At 41.1% G+C, this 21,201-nt stretch overlaps 1 protein-coding gene across 1 annotated transcript; it reads right to left on the minus strand.

Moving 5' to 3' along the window:
• Positions 1 to 210: 210 nt before the first annotated feature.
• Positions 211 to 18,074, minus strand: LOC308611238 (angiotensin-converting enzyme 2-like; the record flags this gene model as incomplete). Its single annotated transcript, XM_081260102.1, has 7 exons — positions 17,970 to 18,074; positions 17,031 to 17,318; positions 8,338 to 8,496; positions 4,990 to 5,080; positions 4,413 to 4,556; positions 2,931 to 3,043; positions 211 to 316 (listed from the first exon to the last, which is right to left on the minus strand). Coding segments are annotated over exons 2-7 (799 nt in total), but the record flags the coding sequence as incomplete, so codon positions are not given.
• Between the last annotated feature and the right edge of the window lie 3,127 nt (positions 18,075 to 21,201).

The raw sequence follows: 21,201 nt of genomic DNA on the forward strand, positions 1-21,201 counted from the left end.
ATAATAACTCTTTATGTATAAAGTAATGCAACAGAGAACAATTTAAAATGACTTCTCTGTTGAAGACAGTGCTTTCAAACTTTGATTTCTATAATGTTACTAACTTCATTCACAGAATTTTTCAAAAGTTGGGCCTCCCTCCAGAAAAACAACTTTATTGGTGGAAATGACAAAGAGCAAAGTACACAAAGAATTCCTGGAGTTTCTTACCAAGCAAATGGGCAGGGAGGCATCCAGTCGGACTGATACGGGAAGGGTAGGCATCCATCAACTTTGCCCTCACATAAGCGTGAAGTTGTTCATATAATGGTTTAATCTGAAAAGCTCAGGAAGAGAGTTTAAGACCAAGAATAGCCTATTTCCAATCCCCAACACTAAAAATAGGCGCTTCTTTAGACAAGTAGAATTTCCCTAAGTTCTAATTTCTTCTCCTCTGAAATATTCTGAAGAGTTTGAAAGCATTCATTCTTCCCAGATATCGATAATGACTAGTTTCACTGCATAAAACAATGAACACACCTGGAGGGATACAGATCCCAAAAGGAAGGCAGGTGCAAAAAAAAATCCATTTCTAAGATGCTACCTACTTCCTTCATTTTTAAACTGAAGTATCATTTACATATAAAATTCACCCATTTAAAAACATATAGCTTTGTGAGTTTTAATAAAAGTATACTGTTGGACAACCATCATTACCGCTCAGTTTTAGAACATTTCCAACATTCCCCAAAGTTCCCTTGCACCCATTTGCAGTCAACTCCATTCCCACACCCAGCCCCAGTTGATTACTGAACTGATTTCTTTCTCTATCGTTTTGCCTATTCTTCACATTTCATATAAATGAAACCATACAATATGTGACCTTTCACGTCTGGCTTCTTTCACTTGGCTTAATGTTTTTTAGGTTAATCTATGTTGTTGCAGGTATCAGTGTTCATTCCTTTTTATTACTGAGTACCACTTCATTGTATGAATACATCAGAGTTTGCTTCATTTAGTATCTTAAGGATAAAATTCACCAGTTGAAGGATGACTAGGTTGTCTCCAGTTTGGGGCTATTATGAGTAATATCTCTATGAACATTCGTGTATAAGTCTTTGTATGGCTATATGTTTTCATTTCTTTCACATAGATCACTAAGAGTGAAATATCTTAGTCATATGCTAAGTATGTGCTTAACTTTTTAAGAAACTGCCAAACCATTTTCCAAAATGGCTGTACCATTTTACATTTCTGTCCGCAGCACTTAGTACTGTCAGTCTTTTTTTCTTTTTTTTTTTTTTTTTCTTATTTTGGCTGTGCCGGGTCTTAGTTGTGGCACGTGGGATCTTGAGTTGCGGCATGCGGGATCTTGAGTTGCGGCATGCAGACTCCTAACTGCGGCATGCATGCAGGATCTAGTTCCCCGACCAGGGATCAAACCCTGGCCCCCTGCATTGGGAGCGTGGAGTCTTACCCACTGGACCACCAGGGAAGTCTCTGTCAGTCTGTTTTAATCACAGCCATTCTGGTGAGAATGTAGTGTTTTTTTTTTTTTAATTGAAGTATAGTTGATTTACACTGTTGTGTTAGTTTCAGGTGTACAGCAAAGTGATTTAGTTGTGTGTGTGTGTGTGTGTGTGTGTGTGTGTATTTATGTATATACATGCACATATACATATACATACATATATTATTTTTCAGATTCTTTTCCATTATAGGTTATTACAAGATATTGAATATAGTTCCCTGTGCTATACAGAACCTTGTTGTTTATCTATTTTATATATAGTACTGTGTATCTGTTAATCTCAAACTCTTAATTTATCCCTCCCCCACTTCCCTTCTGGTAACCATAAGTTTGTTTTATATGTCTGTGGATCTGTTTCTGTTTTGTAGATAAGTTCATTTGTATCATCTTTTTAGATGCCACATATAAGTGATATCATATGATATTTGTCTTTCTCTGTCTGACTTCACTTAGTATGATAGTCTCTAGGTCCATCCATGTTGCTGCAAATGGCATTATTTCATTCATTTTTATGCCTGAGTAATATTTCATTGTGTGTGTGTATGTATGTATATATATATATATATATACCACATCTTCTTTTTCCATTCATCTGTCAATGGACACAGGCTGCTTCCATGTCTTGGGTATTGTAAGCAGTGCTGCTATGAACATTGGAGTGCGTGTATCCTTTCAAATCAGTGTTTTCCTCTTTTCCGGATATATGCCCAGGAGTGGGAGCGCTGGATCATATGGTAACTCTATTTGTGGTGGTTCTTAATCATGGTTTTAGTGTGCATTTCCCTAATAATGTTTTATTTGCTTATTTGCCATTTGTGTAATTTCTTTGATGATGTACTTACTCACATCTCTTGCCCAATTCTTTTTCGGGGGGGTTGTTTGTCCTACTTCCGTTTTTGATAGCTCTGCCCAGCTATGGCTGTGACAAAACAGCTTCACATAAGAAGCTGGAAGGCATGGGGATGTGGGGGTCAAAATGAAGGAAGAGGGAGACATTGAGAGGTGTCTATGGGAGCACTTCTAATAGGACTCTCCCTTCCCTAGAACATCTTCCTTAGCCAAAGATAAGGAAACAACGGTATCAAGTGTCCTGAGGAAGGAAGCAAAGCCTATGGCTCTGCTAACAAAGGAAGACAGCACAGGCCCCACACAGCTCCTGAAACCCTTGCCTTCTTATAATCTAAAAGACCACTTCTTCCTATAGTCTTTCCTTCTCCTAATCTTCCTGTTGGTAATTGCTGGTCAGTGGCTAAAAGGGAGAGAAAAGCAGAGCAATTCCGATCATCTGTAGCAGTTGCCCTGTGATTCTTTACGATCTCTTCAAGCCAGTGTGTTAAGAACAAGCCAGAATGCTTTTGGTCCCTGTCCATTCTTCCTGCACGCTGCCCTACACCTGTCTCTGCAGACAGTTCCTTGTTACCTCTGCAAAGGTACGTTCCACATCTGTGATCAACTGGTCGCGGCGGTAGTCATAGTCACCTGCCCCTGTCACTTCATAATCCCCTCTCCAATAGTCCCCATAGTCCTCATAATCTGTTTTTAAAAAGAAGAAAAATGAGAACATCTGGGAAGAAAGAGATAAAGCACAATATACATAGAATAGCTTTCCTGGGAGGTGAAGAACTCCAAAAACCTGTCACATTTTTACTGCCCTTCTAAATATCAACTCAAAGGGATGCAAATAAATAATAACACTAGCTAATGTGTCCAAAATTTAATTCATTATCTCATCTACTAAGCACAAAAACTCTACAAGACAGACAGTATTATAATCCCCGTGGTGCAGGGTAACAGCCTGCTCTTGGCCGGTTAAACGATTCGCCCGAGGTCACACAACTGGTGAGGGGCAGAGGCGCACTCCGAGTCTCCTAACCCCGGGTCTCTACTCTCTCCGTAGGTCAATTTGCATCTTTAGCTTTAAAACATGTGATTGGATCTTTAAATTCTCATTTTGCTCAGGGCCTTATATTTTCAAATCTAACCCAACTCATCTTGGACACGGCCACAGTGGGCCTGTGTTTGGTGGCAAATTGTATGTATGCTTCATGTAGTGTCTTGTTATCAGGAAATGCAAGCTTGTGTCAGGGTAATAGTTAATAAAGTTTGTAAATGTATTTTAGCAACTTTTAGTTTTACATGCACACTGGCAATGGATGACCAGGAAGATGAGGAGACAAGTAAATATTTGGATGGAAGGATGTGGCGATGGGCTCCTGTCTCCAGCTCGCCTACGGCTTGAGAATATGAGTTTAAGTGGTAGTGAAAGATATTTAGAAAGATGAAATTTTTTTTTTCCTTCCTCAACCTCAGAGCATGAATTAATCCATAATGCCATGGCTTTGGCTCATCATTCAGGCTGGAGGGTAAGTTAAGAGATATGGAAATTCCTCACCATGTTAAGATTTTGATGACCACGTGATTTGAGTTATAATTACAACTACAGAGAGTAGTAGGTTTCCAGCCTAAACTACACGGATTTGTTTCTTTCTGGGACACCACTCTGACGTAAACACACAAATGACCTTTGAGAATGAACTGTGGCCAGATGGGAGTTTAGGGGAGAGATGGTGTCTCTGACTCTCATCCTTTCTGGTAAATAGAATCGATCAATCCCCCAGGCTACCTCAGGAACCCTCGGGGGCCTGAGCCCTTCCCAGACAACTGATTTGTTTGAGGCCTGGTAACTTAGTCTCACTCTTGAGCCCTTTCAACTGTAGAATGTCAATTCACCTTTCCTTATTCCCTGGTGGTCTCCTCCTTGAGACACATAACCTAATTGTTCAGCAGGTGATCGTTAAATTAGGAATACCCCTTATATCAAAGGGCAGGCTTGGTGGTTCATGAGAAATAGCCCCGCAGCCCTGTAGAGAGCTTCAGAACCGCCACAGCCCAGCAAACTCACTGTTGGCTCTGGCCATCTCATTTTCCAGGACCACATACTCTTCATAAAATGGCCTCAGCTGCTTGCCGACCTCGGCCCTCCAGCCTTCCCAAGCCCAGAGTCTCCGACTGTAGTCTTCGCTGTTTTCCATTATGTCATCCAAACCTATTATCGCGAAGTACCCAAAGGGAAATAAACATGCATTTGTAAAGTTTTTATTTGTAAAGACTTATATGAAATTTAAAGAATTAAAAGGCTGGCAGACATCAAGGTCATAAAGTTGTTCAATGAAATCTCATGATTCATTCATTTCCTCACCCTTATTATAGTTTCAAAATATTTCTGCAGAGAAAATAAACCACTGAGATCATTGAACTATTAATTTAATTAAATTACTTGAGTGTGACAAAATTTACAGTGCAGTTTTGTTAAAACTTAAAAGAGCATCTGTGTGCTGAAACACACACATTTGGAATCTTCCCCTCTTTGGATGATCCATCTGAAAGGCACAATGTCATCATCTAATGTTAATCTCATTTTTAAAGCTTGGAGTAAAAAAAGTAAGTTTTATAATCACTGCTCAAAATTAATAGCCCACCTGGTTCAAGTACTAAGCGCTCCTGTGTATTTGGGTCGAAAACTTTCCCACTACTGTAGATGGTGCTCATTGTACTTAGAATTGTGTTCAACTGCAAATTAAAGATAATAAACAATGTTAGAAGTGGAAGATGTACAAAAGAGAATGCTAATGTAGAGACGTCCTTTCAACCATGTGACTTTTTTATGCCTCAAAATACAGCAGTTCACATCTTATTGGCTAAGTATCTTCTTTGATGTAGGGTTGGAACACCTCAGTTAAATTTTCCCACCATCGACTAGCACAGACAGGCCTTATAAGCACATGATAAATATATGTGGAGTGACTGAAAAAAAAAACACACAGATCTACCAAAATCCCAAGGATGTTTCTCACCCACACACGCACAGAGCAGTGCATTTCTTGTTCTATTCAGCCTTCACTGAGTGCACATTTATTGAACATCTGCTATGTCCTAAAGTCTAACAATTATGACATCAACAAGTCACTGGTCCTCAGGGACCCCACAATCATGTGACAGTGAGACAATCATGAAACCAATGATTACACAGTAGAGTGACAGGTACTATAACTGTGGCCAAAAAGTGATGAGGCAGCATGGGGGGGGATAAATTCATAACCTGGAGATTCAGGAATGGCTTCAAAGAGGGGGCACAATAGAGCTGTGTCTTGGAAGAGAGGTAGGAATTGGTCAAGTAGAGAAGGGAAGTAGAGGACAGAGCTTACAAGACAGAAGAAGGTTGAGAAAGACAAGGCATTTTCAGGGAGTGGTGACATGAGAGAGAAAACTGGGGTAGTGGTGTTGATTGAGGGGCATGGAGGATGGGAGAATAGAGGGGGAAGTAGGGGCAGATCATGAGCAGCCTTCTATGCCTTACTGAAGAGTTTAACTTTTACCCTGTAGGTAAAGGAACATAAAGGTAATAGAGTAAAGCAGTGCTACTCAAAGTATGGTCCATGGACCAGTGCAAGTCAGCAAATAGTTTGTTTCTCGCCTACGAGAAGCACAGGAATTGAGAGAATAAATGTTTCTAAACTTTTAAAAACGATTTGATATTTCCATGACAGCTAAGCATGTGATCAATGAAATTAACCAAGCACTGATCTGCGATGGATTGGAAATAAAGAAAGATAGGGAAGAAGGGAGGGAGGAAGGAAGAAACGAAGGAAGGAAGGAAGGGAGGGAGGGACTGGTTCTCTCCTATAGATGACTTAAGAAGCACTGGATGAACAGCCCTGTTTTCCCTTCTCCTATTTCTCTCTTCCATTATTCCTTCACTCTTCTACAAGAGCCATTATCCTAAAACATGAAACAGATCTCATGCTTAAAACTTCAACAAGATCCCACAGTCCAAAGGAATAAACCCAAGTCCCTTACCATGGCACAAAACCCCTCCTGGTCTCTTCCTCTACCTGCTTTTTCCATCTCCCCTCCTTCCTCTCCATTGAATTCCTGCATCCTTGAGTCTCCCCTCCTCCCAAACACTTCAAGCTCTTCTTACAGGCATTTCAGTGATTTTTAATCCTGGCTGCACATCAGAATTATCTGGGGGTCTTTTTAAAATACAATGTCCAGTTTCCACGTAGACTAGACCAAGCTCTAGATTGTAACAGAGCAACGGGCAAGGTTTCACATGGTGTCCTTGTGGAAAAGATGGGGAAGGGCGAAATGGATAAAATTAAGTGGATTAATAACTATTTGAATAATGGGCCACAAAGAATGCAGAATAATAAACAACAACTTGTAGGAAGACACAGGCCATATGGTTTTATCTTTGTCCTTATTGTGCATTTTTCTTTTTATAGATGCAGATATGAACACAGTACCAGAGGGCAAGCAGCTGAGAAAGACTTTGATGTTAAATAGCCAAATGTTTTAGATAAAAATATTTCAATAGATCAAATCAAGGGTAAGTTATGATTTGCAGGCCGAATCCTCTCTGCTGCCTGTTTTTGTAAAGTTTTATTGGAACACATGCCCATTTGTTTCTGTGTTAGCTGTGGCTGATTTCCCGCAACGAGAGCAGACTGACTCAGTGGGACAGAGACAGTATGGCCCACAAACCTAAAATATCTACTATCGCTCCTTCTATAGAAAGAAAGTTTGCTGACTCCTGGGCTAGAAAGACAGGATGAGAGATTTTTATTTTAACAGGGGTGAATATAGGCTTTCTTGAATTTAGACAAACTACCTACATAAGAATAGAATTTTCAAAGGTATCGTTTTTGGAGCAACATTGGTGGAAGAGATTTGGAGACTTTCTTGACAGTGATGTTGAGATGAATCAACCATGGAAGTAGACTGTCAAAAAACCAAAGCAAGCAAACAGAAGCCTAATGTAATCCTGGATCGTCTTAGTAGATGTAAAGCACAGGAGGCAGGATGTCGTACCCCTGCTCACCTCCATGCAGACCCAAACCCACTCAGAGGGCTGTGTTCAGTCCAAGGATACTGACAAAATGAAGCCAGCAACTAGGACTGGTTAGGGAACTTGAAACCATCGTATAAGGAAAAATGGACAGAGTGAAGGATGTTTAGCCTAGAGAAGAAAAGACTCAACTAGTTAAAAAAAATTACCTGCCTTCCTTTATTTAAAGACCATGATGGGAGAGAGCAATTTGGCTCGAGAAGGCAGTACAAAGTGGAGGTAAAGCACTTTATGCTCAATGGAAGGAGTATCTTGCCATCAGTTAGAGGGACCCACATACGGAACTGGCGTCTTGGAAAGAAGTGAGTCGCCCATCCCTGAAGTAGTTTGAGCTGGGGTGGTTTAGCCACTTGCTAAAGAAGTCGCAGAGGAGAGTCAAGAATCAAAAGGGTGGGGGAGGATCAGACGACATACAGGGCTTCTCAAGCTTAGCACCATTGACATTTTGGACCAGACGACTCTTGTCTTTGGGGGCTTCCTTGTGCCTTGTAGAGTGTTTAGCAGCATCCCTATCTGCTAGATGCCAACAGCACCCCTCAACAGTTGTAAAAACCAAAAATATCTCCAGATATTGTCAAATGTCCCTGGTGGGCAAAATCACTCCCGGTTGAGAAGCACGGACATGGACTAAGTGCCTGGTCCTCAGGAAGGTGACCTCTGTCACTGTGTCCATATACACCACAGTGCCCTTAGAATCGTGGTTTAACAATGTGTCCTAACGTACCAGTGTCCTCCTTCACTCTCAAAGGATTCCAGTTTGGATGATAAGTTACGTGGCCACCCTACCGAGGCACAGAGCTCTTTCTATTGTGAGCGTTGCTATCTTGGCAGATAAAGGAAGCAGCCAGGGGTGGTATTAATGTTTAAGACTTTTCCCAAATATTTCAACTCTTGGGGTCAGTGCTAACATGTCACATACTCGTTTGCTCTTGTCTGCTGAGAGCACTGAGGTCCCACTCTGCTGAAGGGCCTGCAACTGACGCTTGAGTGTGAGATTCTGAATTTCTTCTAGTGGATAAGTTCTGGCAGTCCTGGACCGTTCTTCATAAAAGGCAGACCATTTGGCCCCGGCTGCATTCTGAAACGACAAAAAAATAATAATAATCAAGTTGAAGTTCGAATGGCACTGCTCGAATAGATAGAACAGAAGATATAGTCCAAAGAGCATCTGGTGGAACATTTAATATTTCCTGAGTGATTTAATTCTCTACTTTGCTGAAGGTCAAAGTTTAGGTTAAGAGTGACCAAGCCACTCTTGGTCACTCTCTCTTTCTGACCTAGTGCTTAGTTTTCCCAAGGGTCCTGTCCCCAGAACTGGAAGTGAATTCTCACAGATGATTCATGTTGTGAGGCCCTGGAAGGTATGGCCTTAGCACTTGTGACGTGGGCGAGTTGTTCAAGGATTCAAGGATGAGCGCTCTAAAGGGAGAGTCCAGCAGAGCTCAGAGCGGACTTCCTGGGCATACAGCTCCTCATGGCAATGAGAACCATAAGAAATGAGAACCAGTTTACAGGAAGCTCCGTGGTGCCATGATTTACCAGAGATTCTGATCTTAAAGTATGATCCCCAGTCAAGGTTGCCCAGAACATGGCCATTTGGTAGCTGTGGTGATTTTCCACCAGCAAAAGAAACCAATAAGCAGGTGATGATGCCAGGATTCACTTGTCCCCCCATCTTGACCACCAGTAGGCAAGTAGACTTCTCCAGACTTATCCAATGCAGTCTTCTCTCAGCGCACAAGCTCATTTCCATTTATCAAAGACCGAAATGAGCAACTATTTTGTACATTGTACTTCTCTAGACCCTATAAAAGAGGTAGCATATGAGGCAAGTAAGAACTCCATTCCTTGAGTCAGACACTTCTGACTAGCTGTTGTGACCTTGAGCGAGTTACTCAGCCTCTCTGAGTCATGTTACCTTACTCGTAAAATGAGAGTAATAATAGTAGAACTTACCTCAAAGGGTTGCTGTAAGGGCGAGACAATTTAACAAGTAATATAATGCCTATCAAAGTGCCTGATACATCCCAAGCATTTAAAAATCATAGCTACTTTATCACTTACAGGGAAAAAAGTCCTTGTCCTTAAGTTGCTGACAGTTTTATCAAACAGATAAGATATGCATTGTGAATGCTTCATTACTGAAACAAGAGCATACGATAATGTATAAACTATGAGTGGGGCTAAGCAGTTCCTGTTACAGGGACCAGATTTGGCAAGGCCTCATGGAGGAGGTGGAACTTAAGACAGACCTTAAAGTAGGTAGGAGATAGATGTGTGTAGAGTACTTTGCAAAATAATTTACCTCATTTGGTCTTCTTAACAACCCCATGAGATAGAAAATTATTCTATTTCCATTTTTCCTATGTGTAGAAAGGGGCTAAGAGAAATAAAAATTGGAGCTGGCAACTAACTGCCAGTATCTGAATCCTGGATCCTGTGGTGGGCAGACACTAAGATGGCTCCTGTGATCCCTACTTCCTGGTGGTGCACCCTTGTGTGTCCCCCTCCCCTTGAGTGTGAGCAGGACCTGTGACTCACTTTTAACTGGGAGAATATAGCAAAAGTGACAGGATATACATGTTTATGTTACATAAGGTTGCCATTTTTATCTTGCCAGAAGACTCTCCCTTGCTGATTTTGATGCAGCAAGATGCCATGTTGTGAGCTATCCTATGGATAGGGCCACATGGTGAGGAATTGAAGATGGCCTCTGACTGACATCTTAAGGACCTCAGTTCAGCAATATATGAGGATCTAAATGGTACCACTAACCACATTAGCTTGGAAGTGGATTCATCCCCAGTTGAGTTGCAGATGAGACCACAGCTCTAGCCGGGACCTTGATTGTAAGCTTATGAGACTCAGAAGCAGATCCAGCTAAGCTATGCCTGGAGTCCCGCCCCAGAGGAACTGTGAGATAACAAGTGTGTGTTGTTTTAAGCTACTATGCTGTGGTACTTTTACTCGTAGTACCTTTTACTCAATACATAACTAGTACAGATTCCAAAGCAGGACTCCAGGCATGACTGCACTCTCTAGGCCAAGGAATTTTACTTTTATCCTGTAAATACCAGGGAGTCACTTAGGGGTTGCAAGCAGGTGTGTGACATGATGAAAGTGGTGCAGGAAAGGGACAACAACGGATCAGACAAGAGATGAAGGGAATAGTCGCATTGAAATGGAAAAAGATTTCTCTCTTTATTGAGCACACACAACCCCTCAGGAACTACTTCTCAGTTAATCTTCACAAACAATCTTGTGAGGTAGTTGTGATTGTCTCCACTTCACAAATGAGGGAAATGAGGCACAGAGCAGGTAAGTAACTTTGCCTAGGTCACACAGCTAGCAACTGGAAGAAACAGGGTGTCAACCCAGAAATGTTTACCTCCAAAGCTAATGCTCTTAACCATTGGCTATACATTGGATTCGACATATTCTGTTCTTGTCTCTAACATGCCCGAATGAGAGGCAGTGAGCTATGGAAAGAGGAGTTTGGTCTACAGCACAAATTCATTCATGTAACCCACCACTCACCTCTCAGTCCCTACCCTTTTTCATCCAATCCAGAATGACTGACAGCAAAATTTCTAGTAAAACGTTGATCCCAAATTAAGGCAATTCTTTTCTTTTCAATCTACTTTGGAAACAGCTCATTATCCCCAAAAGGCCCCAACTTAAATATATATATATATATATATATATATATATATATGTATATATATATATAATTTTTTTTTTTTTTTGCGATACACGGGCCTCTCACTGTTGTGGCCTCTCCCGTCGCGGAGCACAGGCTCCGGACACGCAGGCTCAGCGGCCATGGCTCACGGGCCCAGCCGCTCCGCGGCATGTGGGATCTTCCCGGACCGGGGCACGAACCCGTGTCCCCTGCATCGGCAGGCGGCCTCTCAACCACTGCGCCACCAGGGAAGCCCCCCACCATTTGTTTTTGTAAATAAAGTTTTATTGCAACATATTCACACCCATTTATGTGCTGTCTATGGCTGCTTTTGTGCTACAATGGCAGAGTTGAATAGAGGCTGTAGGGCTCACAAAGCCTGAAATATTTACTACCTGGCCTGTTACGGAAAAAGTGTGCTGACCTCTGCCCCGGATCTATACATTTACAGAAAACACAGGGGTCAAAAGAGCATGTTAAGCAATATTATAGGGACATAATCAGCAAATCCAGAAAGTAGGAGTTTCTATAGGACTAACAGTTCAGTACTTCTGCGAATAAATTGCAAAACAAAACAAAACAAAACAAACAGAAAAATGAGGGAGGGACTCTATAGGCTAAAAGAGACCTAAAGTACATCTGCTAAAATGATCAAGAGAGGACCTTGTTAGATCCTGATACGAACAAACCAGCTGAAAATTTTTTAAACGAGACATTAGGGTACATTTGAATACTGATTAGATATTTGATGGTATTGAGGAATTATTGTCATGTTTTTGACATGGTACTGCTATTAAGGTTGTTTTAAAAATTCTTACTTTGAGAGCTAGAAGGTGAAATATTTACACGTAACATATAGTTATATGATGTTGGGGATTTCCTTCAAAATAATCCAATAAACAAGGGGTTGGGTAGAAAAATAAAACAAGATTGGCCAAAGTGTTGACAATTGCTGAAGCTGGGTGATGGGTATAAGGAGATTCAACATACTAGTCCTTCTTTTATGTGTTAGACAATTTTTACAATGAAAAGTAAAAAAAAAAATCCATATAATGGAATACTATTTGGCAATAAAATGGAACCAAGTAATGATACATGCTACGGCATGCAAAGTGAAAGAAGCCAGTCACAAAAGACCACCTAGTGTATAATTCCATTTATATGACATGTCCAGAATAGGCAAATCTATAGAGACAGAAAGTAGATTGGTGGTTGCTTAGAGCTGGGGGTGGGGGAGGAAGAGTGATTGCTAATGGGCGTGTAGTTTCTTTTGGGATGACGGAAATGTTCTAAATTGAGATGGTGATGACGGTTGTACAATTCTGCAAATATACTAAAAAGCACTGAATTGTAGACTTTAAATTGGTGAATTTTATGGTGCATAATTGTATCTCAACAAAGCTGTTGTTAGAAGCCCTCAATAGTAAAAGCAAAGAAAAAAAAAACCACCTTATTCCCTAGCTCCTCTAACTAGATCTGAAACACCCATGGAACCGCTCCAAACCAAAGGATTTAGCCAAAATTAAATGAATTCTCTTTTGCCCAGTTACCTGGCACACATTAAGAAGCAGTGGCAGTTCCTGACCACCAGGCCGCCCTCCCTGGGTGTAGCTGGTGGCTGCCTGGTTTCCTGTCAGAGTGCTTAGATCAGTGAGTAATTGTGTCAAATTTGGATGGAATGAAACATGTCATTTTGAGTTGCTCAAGTTCAGTTTCACCAAATTACACCACTCAACTGGGACATCATCAAGTTTTCATGACAAAGAAAAACTAGTATGAACAGGCCTCCAATGCACTTGACTCAGGTTAATCCCCCACATGTGGAACTTATTCATTCACCAGTTATCCACTGAAAAATCTTGGCTGGGCCCATCCACCCTCTTATGTTTCAAGAGACAAAAAATAAGTGACTTGCCCAAGGTATCACAGCCAGCTCAGGAGAGTCAAGATAGCATCAGATTCCCTAAATTCCATCGTATTTGCATCACGCTGACTTTTCCCAACCCCTGTACCTGGGTGTAGGTACTTGTATGTGTTGGGGAGTGTGGGACAGATTCATTGGAGACAGGGTTGGAGTCTACATTCCTTCCTTGGGTACAGAATAGCAGTTTAAAATGACCCTTCTCTGGGTTCACTGTGCCCCCAGCCCTAAAGACAGAGGAAAAGGTTTAGGAAGCAGGTGTGCCCAAGGACTCTAGGGGCCCTGACCATCCAAAGGGTAAGTGTGGGCCTCCTGCTCTCTCTTTACAACTTCTGATAACTCAACAAGAAATATTTATGAAGTGTTTTTGGAGACCTCCAGGGCTCCAACAGGCCAGTCTTCAACATGCCCTTCAGCTGCATGCACAGGAATTTGGGGCAGCTGTAGTAGTTACTGCCAAATACTGGAACAGTGAACCAGGATGCCCCTGCCAGTGATGGGATCCTTTTGCTCTCCTCCAGGGATAAAAAAAATTGTCCAGGGACCTCCTATGGTGCTAGAGAGCTTCCGATTTTGCAAAAAAAAAAAAAAAAAAGAAAGAAAAAGAAAAAAGAAAAAAAAAATCCTTTTGACTTACAAAGTACTCTTTCAAAAATAAAATCAACAATAAACTTACAAAGAAGGGGCAATGCAAAAAAGTAATGTCATTTTACTGAGAAGGGAATTACAGTTTAATTGGTGAATGTTCGATCTCAAACATGAGAACAGTATTTGCTCTAAAGCAAGTATTTGGTAATTAATTTTCACTGAATTTCTGAACTCTATGGAAACCTGTTTTGAACCAAGCTTTTTTCCTTATCGCTATCTGATGGGCCTCTCCTAAGCAGGGAGATTTGGGGACACTATACTGATCAAGTTTTGGTGCCTTCTATTATTTTAAGCTATAGTCTCATAACTTGATCTGAGAATCGCCATACTAGGTCAGATTGATTGGCTGACAAGCCCAATATTCTGACTCTGAAAGTTATGCCAAGGGATAATTAGGAAATGGCAGATTGCCCTCAATAATGTCACCCTGATAGGATATGAACAGACACATGTCATACAGCCCAAATTTCTCTTCCTGTATTAGTTATCTATTGCTACAATAATACTACATAACAAACAACCAAAAATCTCAATGGCATGTGTTCATTGTTTACGTGCCTAGAATCACTGAGGGTTACCAGGCAGCTCTGCTGATCTTGGCTGGATTTGCTTACAACTCTAGGGGATTGGTTTCAGACGGGACAACTATTCCACACATCCCTCACTCTTTAGCTGGCCAACCCAGGCATGTTCTCATGGCAAAGCCAAAGGCGCAAAGAACAAGCCCCACTGTTCAAGTCCATTCCAAGCCTCTACTTGCATCACGTCTGCTAACAGCTCATTGGTCAAAGTAAGTCACATGGCGAAGGACACAATCACATCACTTTCAGTGGGATGGCACTGCAAAGTGACATAACCTTGGGTGTTGATATAGGGAAAGGTAAAGAACTGGGTCCATAAATGCACTTAACCATACTTCCTTACCCACAGTGGATCTACAATCCTTACATTCGCTTAAATACTTCGAAAACTGACTTATAGTTTTCAATGTCTCACTTTTTTAGATTAAAGAATGGCCTAGTTTTACAAGTCTTACCAGTTTTACCACCTGTAATGTAAACAGCACCTCCTCCTATTTATTGTAAATTTCTTTCTTTTGAGCTTTCCAAGGCACCACCTTTCTAGTCTGAAGAGAGTTGGCCAATACAACTAGGAACACTCTATCCTTTCTTGTTCCCTCTCAGACTCAGTTTTTTTCTTTTTCTTTTTGAGTCAGGCTTTGGAGAGCTAATTCTGCTTTCCCTTCTAACTCTCTCTGATCCCCCTAAATCACTCCAGTGGCTCGTGGGGAACATGCTCCATTTCTCCAGTTCTTTCCATTGATAGCCACCAGCAGCAGACCATATCTCAGCCTCCTCCTCATCTTCGTCCCTCTTGTAGCACCAGCTGCAGTGCCCGTTTCATCAGGGGATCTCAATATATGGGATAAGAGAAGAGAAGAGCTATTGCTCTCCCTGTGCATTGCCCCCTCCCCAGGTAAGTCCACACAGGCGCGCTAATACACTAACGTGCCCTTCACCATTGCTGGAGGAAGGAGATATTGGGCCCCCTGCTTGCTTCCTGCATTCAGATATTTTCACTTTTCTTTAAAGGGCCCATACTGTCTGCACTTTGACCACACTTTGTGGATTTGTGCCCTTTCATTTCTGGCCGTTCCTCTAATCAACGAGTACAATTCAAAAATGATAGCACTTAAGATCCAGAGATGATTTCAACAAACATCACTACATCTCGGTGTACAACATGCCTTCTCAGCAAGTGGGCACTCAACAGAACTGTTACATGTCTCTTCAGCAATTATAACTCCCTGTCACATTCACAGCAATGATATCGTATTGTTCTCCCAGGCTCACAAGCATTGAGCACTATTTTGGTGGTTTTGTGTATTAGCTGTCGTCACAGCAACCCTATGAGGCAAATATGAGTGTTACGCTGTTTTTCACAGGCAGAAAAACTAAGGCGCAGAAAGGTTCATTAACTAGCTCACGTTCACCCAGGTAGAAAGTGGTGGAGCCAGGGTTTGGACCTCAGCAGTCTGACTCCAGAGCTCTAAGGCATGATGCCGGCCGAACTTCACCACCACCTGCGGACCATTCGGCTAAGAATGAAAACAGAACCTTTTTTTTTTTTTTTTTTAGATTCCATATATATGTGTTAGCATACCGTATTTGTTTTTCTCTTTCTGGAGGGTGTAAGGGAGACGCAAGAGGGAGGAGATATGGGGACATATGTATACGTATAGCTGATTCACTTTGTTATACAGCAGAAACTAACACACCATTGTAAAGCAACTATACTCCAATAAAGATGTTAAAAAAAAAGAGAATGAAAACAAATGCACAACGTACTTCAGGTACCTCTAACAGAGATCAAATAAAACGTGAGAAAAAAGCAACAGTGAAGAGGTGAACAGAGGTAAGATCAAACTATGAGACAAGAAAAATGCTCTCCTATGACAACACTGGGCTGTCAAAACCTCCTAGATCTCTTTAAGCTTTAGAAAAATAGGGGGAAAAAATCTCCTGAGGAATTCAAATGATGCAGCAGGTCTCAGATTGGATCTGTCCAGTGAGCAGCAGTAATTTAATTTACATGCAACTGACTATTTGAAAAAATAAGCTTCTGAACTCCATTTTTGCAAGAATGTATTGCTGTACAAGTGTCATAAAAAACTTTTCTTAAATAATGTCACTCCATTTTCAGCACTGCTTTGGGATCTGTGAAGGAAGAAATCTCCTAAATCCTTGCACTTGTCAAATAAAACATTTGGCTTTCCCAGAGCATTCTGAGATTTGTCAGAACTGGTTTGATTATGGTTTTTCTTGGAGGGTTCTGTGGATCTCGTATGCTCTGGAAGTCCCTCGGAGCTCCGAGACCATTAAGGAAGGAATTCCCAAGTCCAGCCTCACCCGACCCCTGGTAATCTTAATTACTGGCTAGCTCTTTCACTAAGCCTCCAGTTGCATTTTTCTCAGTTAATAGATCATTTTTAGAGAGTCTTTAGACATTCCTGTTGACATTGTAGGCTTGGGAAAATTATTAACTCAATAACTTATGGCATTTCTATGAACTGCTTTGAAAGCCTGACTATGATGAGAGTTATGGTGGCAACTTTCTAAAGCATGTTCACTGGTTTCCAAGAATCTGGACTGAGACCAGTGAATTATTTTGTAACAATTTTCCAAATGAACCAAAGGTCAATTGTTCAGGCATCTGGGACTCCAAAATCAGAAATACTGAGGCAAACATCCAACCTCACAGCTCAGAGCATTTCTTTGATTTTCCTTTTCAGTTTCCTGGGCAGTAAGCTGATTTTTAAGAAGCAACCGATATCCCTATGTAGCTATAGGAGAGAACTCACCATCTTTTGGACATTCTCATCAGTAATATTGGTGTTATAATTCCAAGAAGCAAGTGAACTTTGATAAGACAGGTCTTCAGCTTCATGGTCAAACTTCTGCAAAAATATCTTGGCCTTTTCCTCAGTGGTAGGCTGAGCAGAAGTTACGGCAACAAGGCTGAGAAGGAGCCAGAAAGAGGCTGACATCTTTCTCTGTGCGCCAAGATCCCATTCACTGAACAACTTCCCTAGAGTAAAACCTCCTCATGAGATTTTCTCTCTCATCAGCCTTTGAACTTGGGTTGGGCACTGAGCAGGAAGATAAAAAAAAAAAAGGAAGAAGAAGAAAAAACAGTAAACAATCTGCTGAACCAACACAAAATTCATCCTGGAGAGGACAGATATGTAAACAGATTTTAGAATGATTTCTTAAAGTAAATCAAATAAACAAATGTTATTCATTAATCCTAGAGAGTCATAGCTCTCCTCAAATTTTATGGCCAAATCAAAACTTGTCCATTTGGTTACTATGTTCCTTAAAATCTGTTAAAGATATACTGAAGGTGTTATGATTTTACAGTGACCAACGAACTCTAGAATTAGGGGTCATGGGGGTAATGTTGGGACTTACACATTTTAGAGACAATTCCATTAAGTCACTTATCTCTCCTTCTTTTTTATTTTACACTCATATTCACAGAAACTCTCTATTTGGGTAACATTTTCCCTTCCTAAATAAATAACTTTGCCCTTGTCTCTATAGAATTCATTTTTTCCTGATAAATTTTAATTTCCAGGGCCATTTTTTAAAATTATAAGACCACCCTCCACTCCACAAGTTAACTCTCCTGATTTAACTTGGAAAAACTTAAAAAGGCTCCTTTTCTCTTTCTCAGATGATCATGCTAAACACTGGTTCTATGACTAACTTCACTGTGTGCCTCCATCCCTCTCACTTACCTGTTCAAAGCTCGGTCAAGGTCACAAGGAAATCAGAATGCCACCACATGGTATGAAATTCAGAGAGTGTCCATCTCAAGTTCTGGTCATCCATAGCCATGTATCATTGCATAGAATTCAAAGAGACTTTAGTGGTTATCCTGTAGAATCTCAGGAGCTGGACCACTGTCCTCATTCCCAGGGTGTAGGTATGAGTGTTAGAGGTAAAAGAGAGGAGCCACTTTAAATGGCAGGGCTCATGGGACTGCTTGACTGTGATTATGAAACCTTCACACAGGGAAAACATTTCTTTACCCAAAAAACAAGTCTTCCAGGTCCAGGTGAAATGGCAGTAACCAAGCCTTTAGAAAAAGTTTCCACTACTTCTCCTTATTCCAAAGTTGTACATGTTATTGTAGAAGAGGAAAAAAATAATAAGTAACTGTTTAAAGTGCTTTGCATTATGATATCTCATTGAGGCATTACAACAAACCTAGAGGCAAATATTTTTATCGTCATTGTACAGATTATGAAACTGAGGCTCAGAGAACTTAAATAAATGACCAAACCTTACTCAGCCAGGAAGTGGCAGAGCCAGGATACGAATGCATGCAGTTTGAATCTAGAGTACAGGCCTTTAAGTTGCTGTCAATAGTCTAAGAGCAGTGATGGAGGTGTAGATAAAGAGCAGCACAGGGACGTGGGCCTTTGGTGACGATGATGGATTTGGTTCCACTACATCAAAAAGAGGTGGATTCTGGGACTTCCCTGGTGGTCCAGTGGTTAAGAATCTGCCTTCCAATGCAGGGGACGCAGGTTCCATCCCTGGTCCGATCGCTGGTTGGGGAACTAAGATCCCACATGCCGCGAGGCAACTAAGCCCGCAGGTTCTAGAGCCCACGCGCCACAACTGCAGGGCCCTCGTGCCACAACTACAGAGCCTGCATGCCACAACGAAAGATCTCATGTGCCACAACTAAGATCTGATGCAGCCAAATAAATAAATATTTTTTAAAAAGAGGTGGATTCTTACTACCCTTGATATGAATCAAAAGACATGATCCTTCTAAGAAATAAAGTAATTGACACATTTAAACAATTATGATCAAGAAAGTTAAAAGAAAGTGAGCTGAGGGGATCAGTGCAGTTTTAGTCAGGCTCCTTCCACATTCAAGGAAGCTGAGATCCATTCACTTTCACAGCCAGGAAGAGAAAAACCGGTCAAGAGAAAAGGGGGCAGTGTGTGGGGCTCTGAACCAAGAGGTGGAATGTTACTTTAATAAAAGCTGAAACACAACTCTACTCAGGTTGTTTCCTGAATGAAGCTCTTGGGTTCAGGAAAAAAATGGGAGTAGTCCAACTTCAGTACACTGAGGCAGAAAATCAGATTAACGCAATCAAATTGAAATAGGGAAAGCAGGTTATGAAATCTGAAAGTTAAAACAGATGAACAAGGAGCCTGAGATAACAGTGAGGCAGGAGAAATCTAGAAGCCAAGAAATTTTGAGGAGCGAGGCAAATAGGAGAATTTTGTCACAATAATTCTGTAGGAAAACTAGCTCACAATGGCCAACTGCAAGCGATGACTGAATTACTGGAAGTTTTGTTGACTCTCCACTGAGAAGATGCTGATGTTCTGACAGCTGCCCAGAAGTGTCCTGAGACCAGTCTGAGAATGGAAAGAGTCCACTAAAGACCCAGGGGATGGGACCCAGAAAAACAATTGGCCTAAAGGAACAGATCCTCTGTGAAAGAATGAAGAACCAGAAAAAATAGGAGAGTGGAAATTGAGGAAACCTGTTCTATTTTTCAGAAGGGTAGATGGAAGAGTTTAGTATTGACACCTGACAAAAACTATGAAATATCACTTTTAGAATGCGGTTTACACTTGGACAATATATACCTCTGGTCCCAAATATATATCTAGGGATTCACTAGGAACAAATAAGATGTTGTCTGCCTCATTTCCTTTGTATCTTCCATTTCAATAAGGGATTTAACAAAATGTAAAGTTCTATGACTAGCTCTAAATGTCCCTGAAAGAACCACACAGCACAGAAATAAGCAGTCCTCTGATCAACAACAGTTCATGTCCAAAACAACAAAAATCTTGACTCATGTATATAAAATAGATAAACAACAAGGTCCTACGGTATAGCACAGGGAAGTATATTCATCTTGTAATAACCTATAATGAAAAAGAATCTGAAAAAGAATATATACATATATATGTATAACTGAATCACTTTGCTGTATACCAGAAACTAATACAACATTGTAAATCAACTATATTTCAATTTAAAAAAGAATCTTGATTCAACAATTATTTATTGGCTACCTACTCTATGCTAGGCACTATTCTAGATACTGGATACACACTAATGAATAAGACAGGAAAAGTTCCCATGGATATCATATTATACGAGGTGGGGTAGCAGGTAGAAACACATAGCTGATGGTAAATACTATGGCTTTACAATAAGCAGGAAAGGAGGAGGGTGAATGATGGGGTGGGGATGAGAGGATGACATCTGAGCAAAGACCTGAAGGAAGGGATGAAAGCCACATGAATATCTGAGGGGAGTCTGTTCCAGGCAGAGGGCACAGCAAGTGCAAAGGTCTCAAAAACATCAGAGGACTTTGTGGCTGGAGCCCAGTGCATGGGGAAAGTGGCAGGAGGTGAAGATGGAGAGGAAGCTGTAAGGAGGGCCTTATAGACAATTGTAGGACTTTGGCTTCTACTCTGAGTAATGTGGGAAGACACTGGAGGACTTCAAGCAGAGAAGTGATCCGGCAAACGTTTTAACAGGATCACTCTCACTGCTGGTTAGAGAACAGACACTGAGGGGTAAGGGTAGAAGCAAGGAGATCAGTCAGCGAGCTACTGCAGCTGCCCAGTCAAGCAGGGTTGAATAAAAGCTTAATATGAGAAATCAATCCAACATGGCTGCCACCAGAAAGCAAAGCCATCTTAGACTCTCTTAGACTTTGTTACTAGAAGTATTAGGTACAAAAGAACTTAGAGCATCGTGGTAATTTCTAAGACCCACAATTTTAGAGAGACACAGGAGAGTATCCAGAGGAAAATAAAGAAGAGAGTAAATAGGTCTAAAATAATGTCATTTGAAGCACAGTGCAGACGTGAGGAAGGAGACCCAGCATAGACAGCTCTCCTCCATCACGGGACTGTCATTTAGATGAAGACTTAGGTAGCTTAACGGATTGATTCTGCCGCTGATTAGCTGTGTGACTT

This window comes from Mesoplodon bidens (assembly GCF_964165515.1).
Source record: "Mesoplodon bidens genome assembly, contig: HAP1_SCAFFOLD_1558, whole genome shotgun sequence".
In the NCBI taxonomy this organism is placed as follows: Eukaryota; Metazoa; Chordata; class Mammalia; order Artiodactyla; family Ziphiidae; genus Mesoplodon; species Mesoplodon bidens.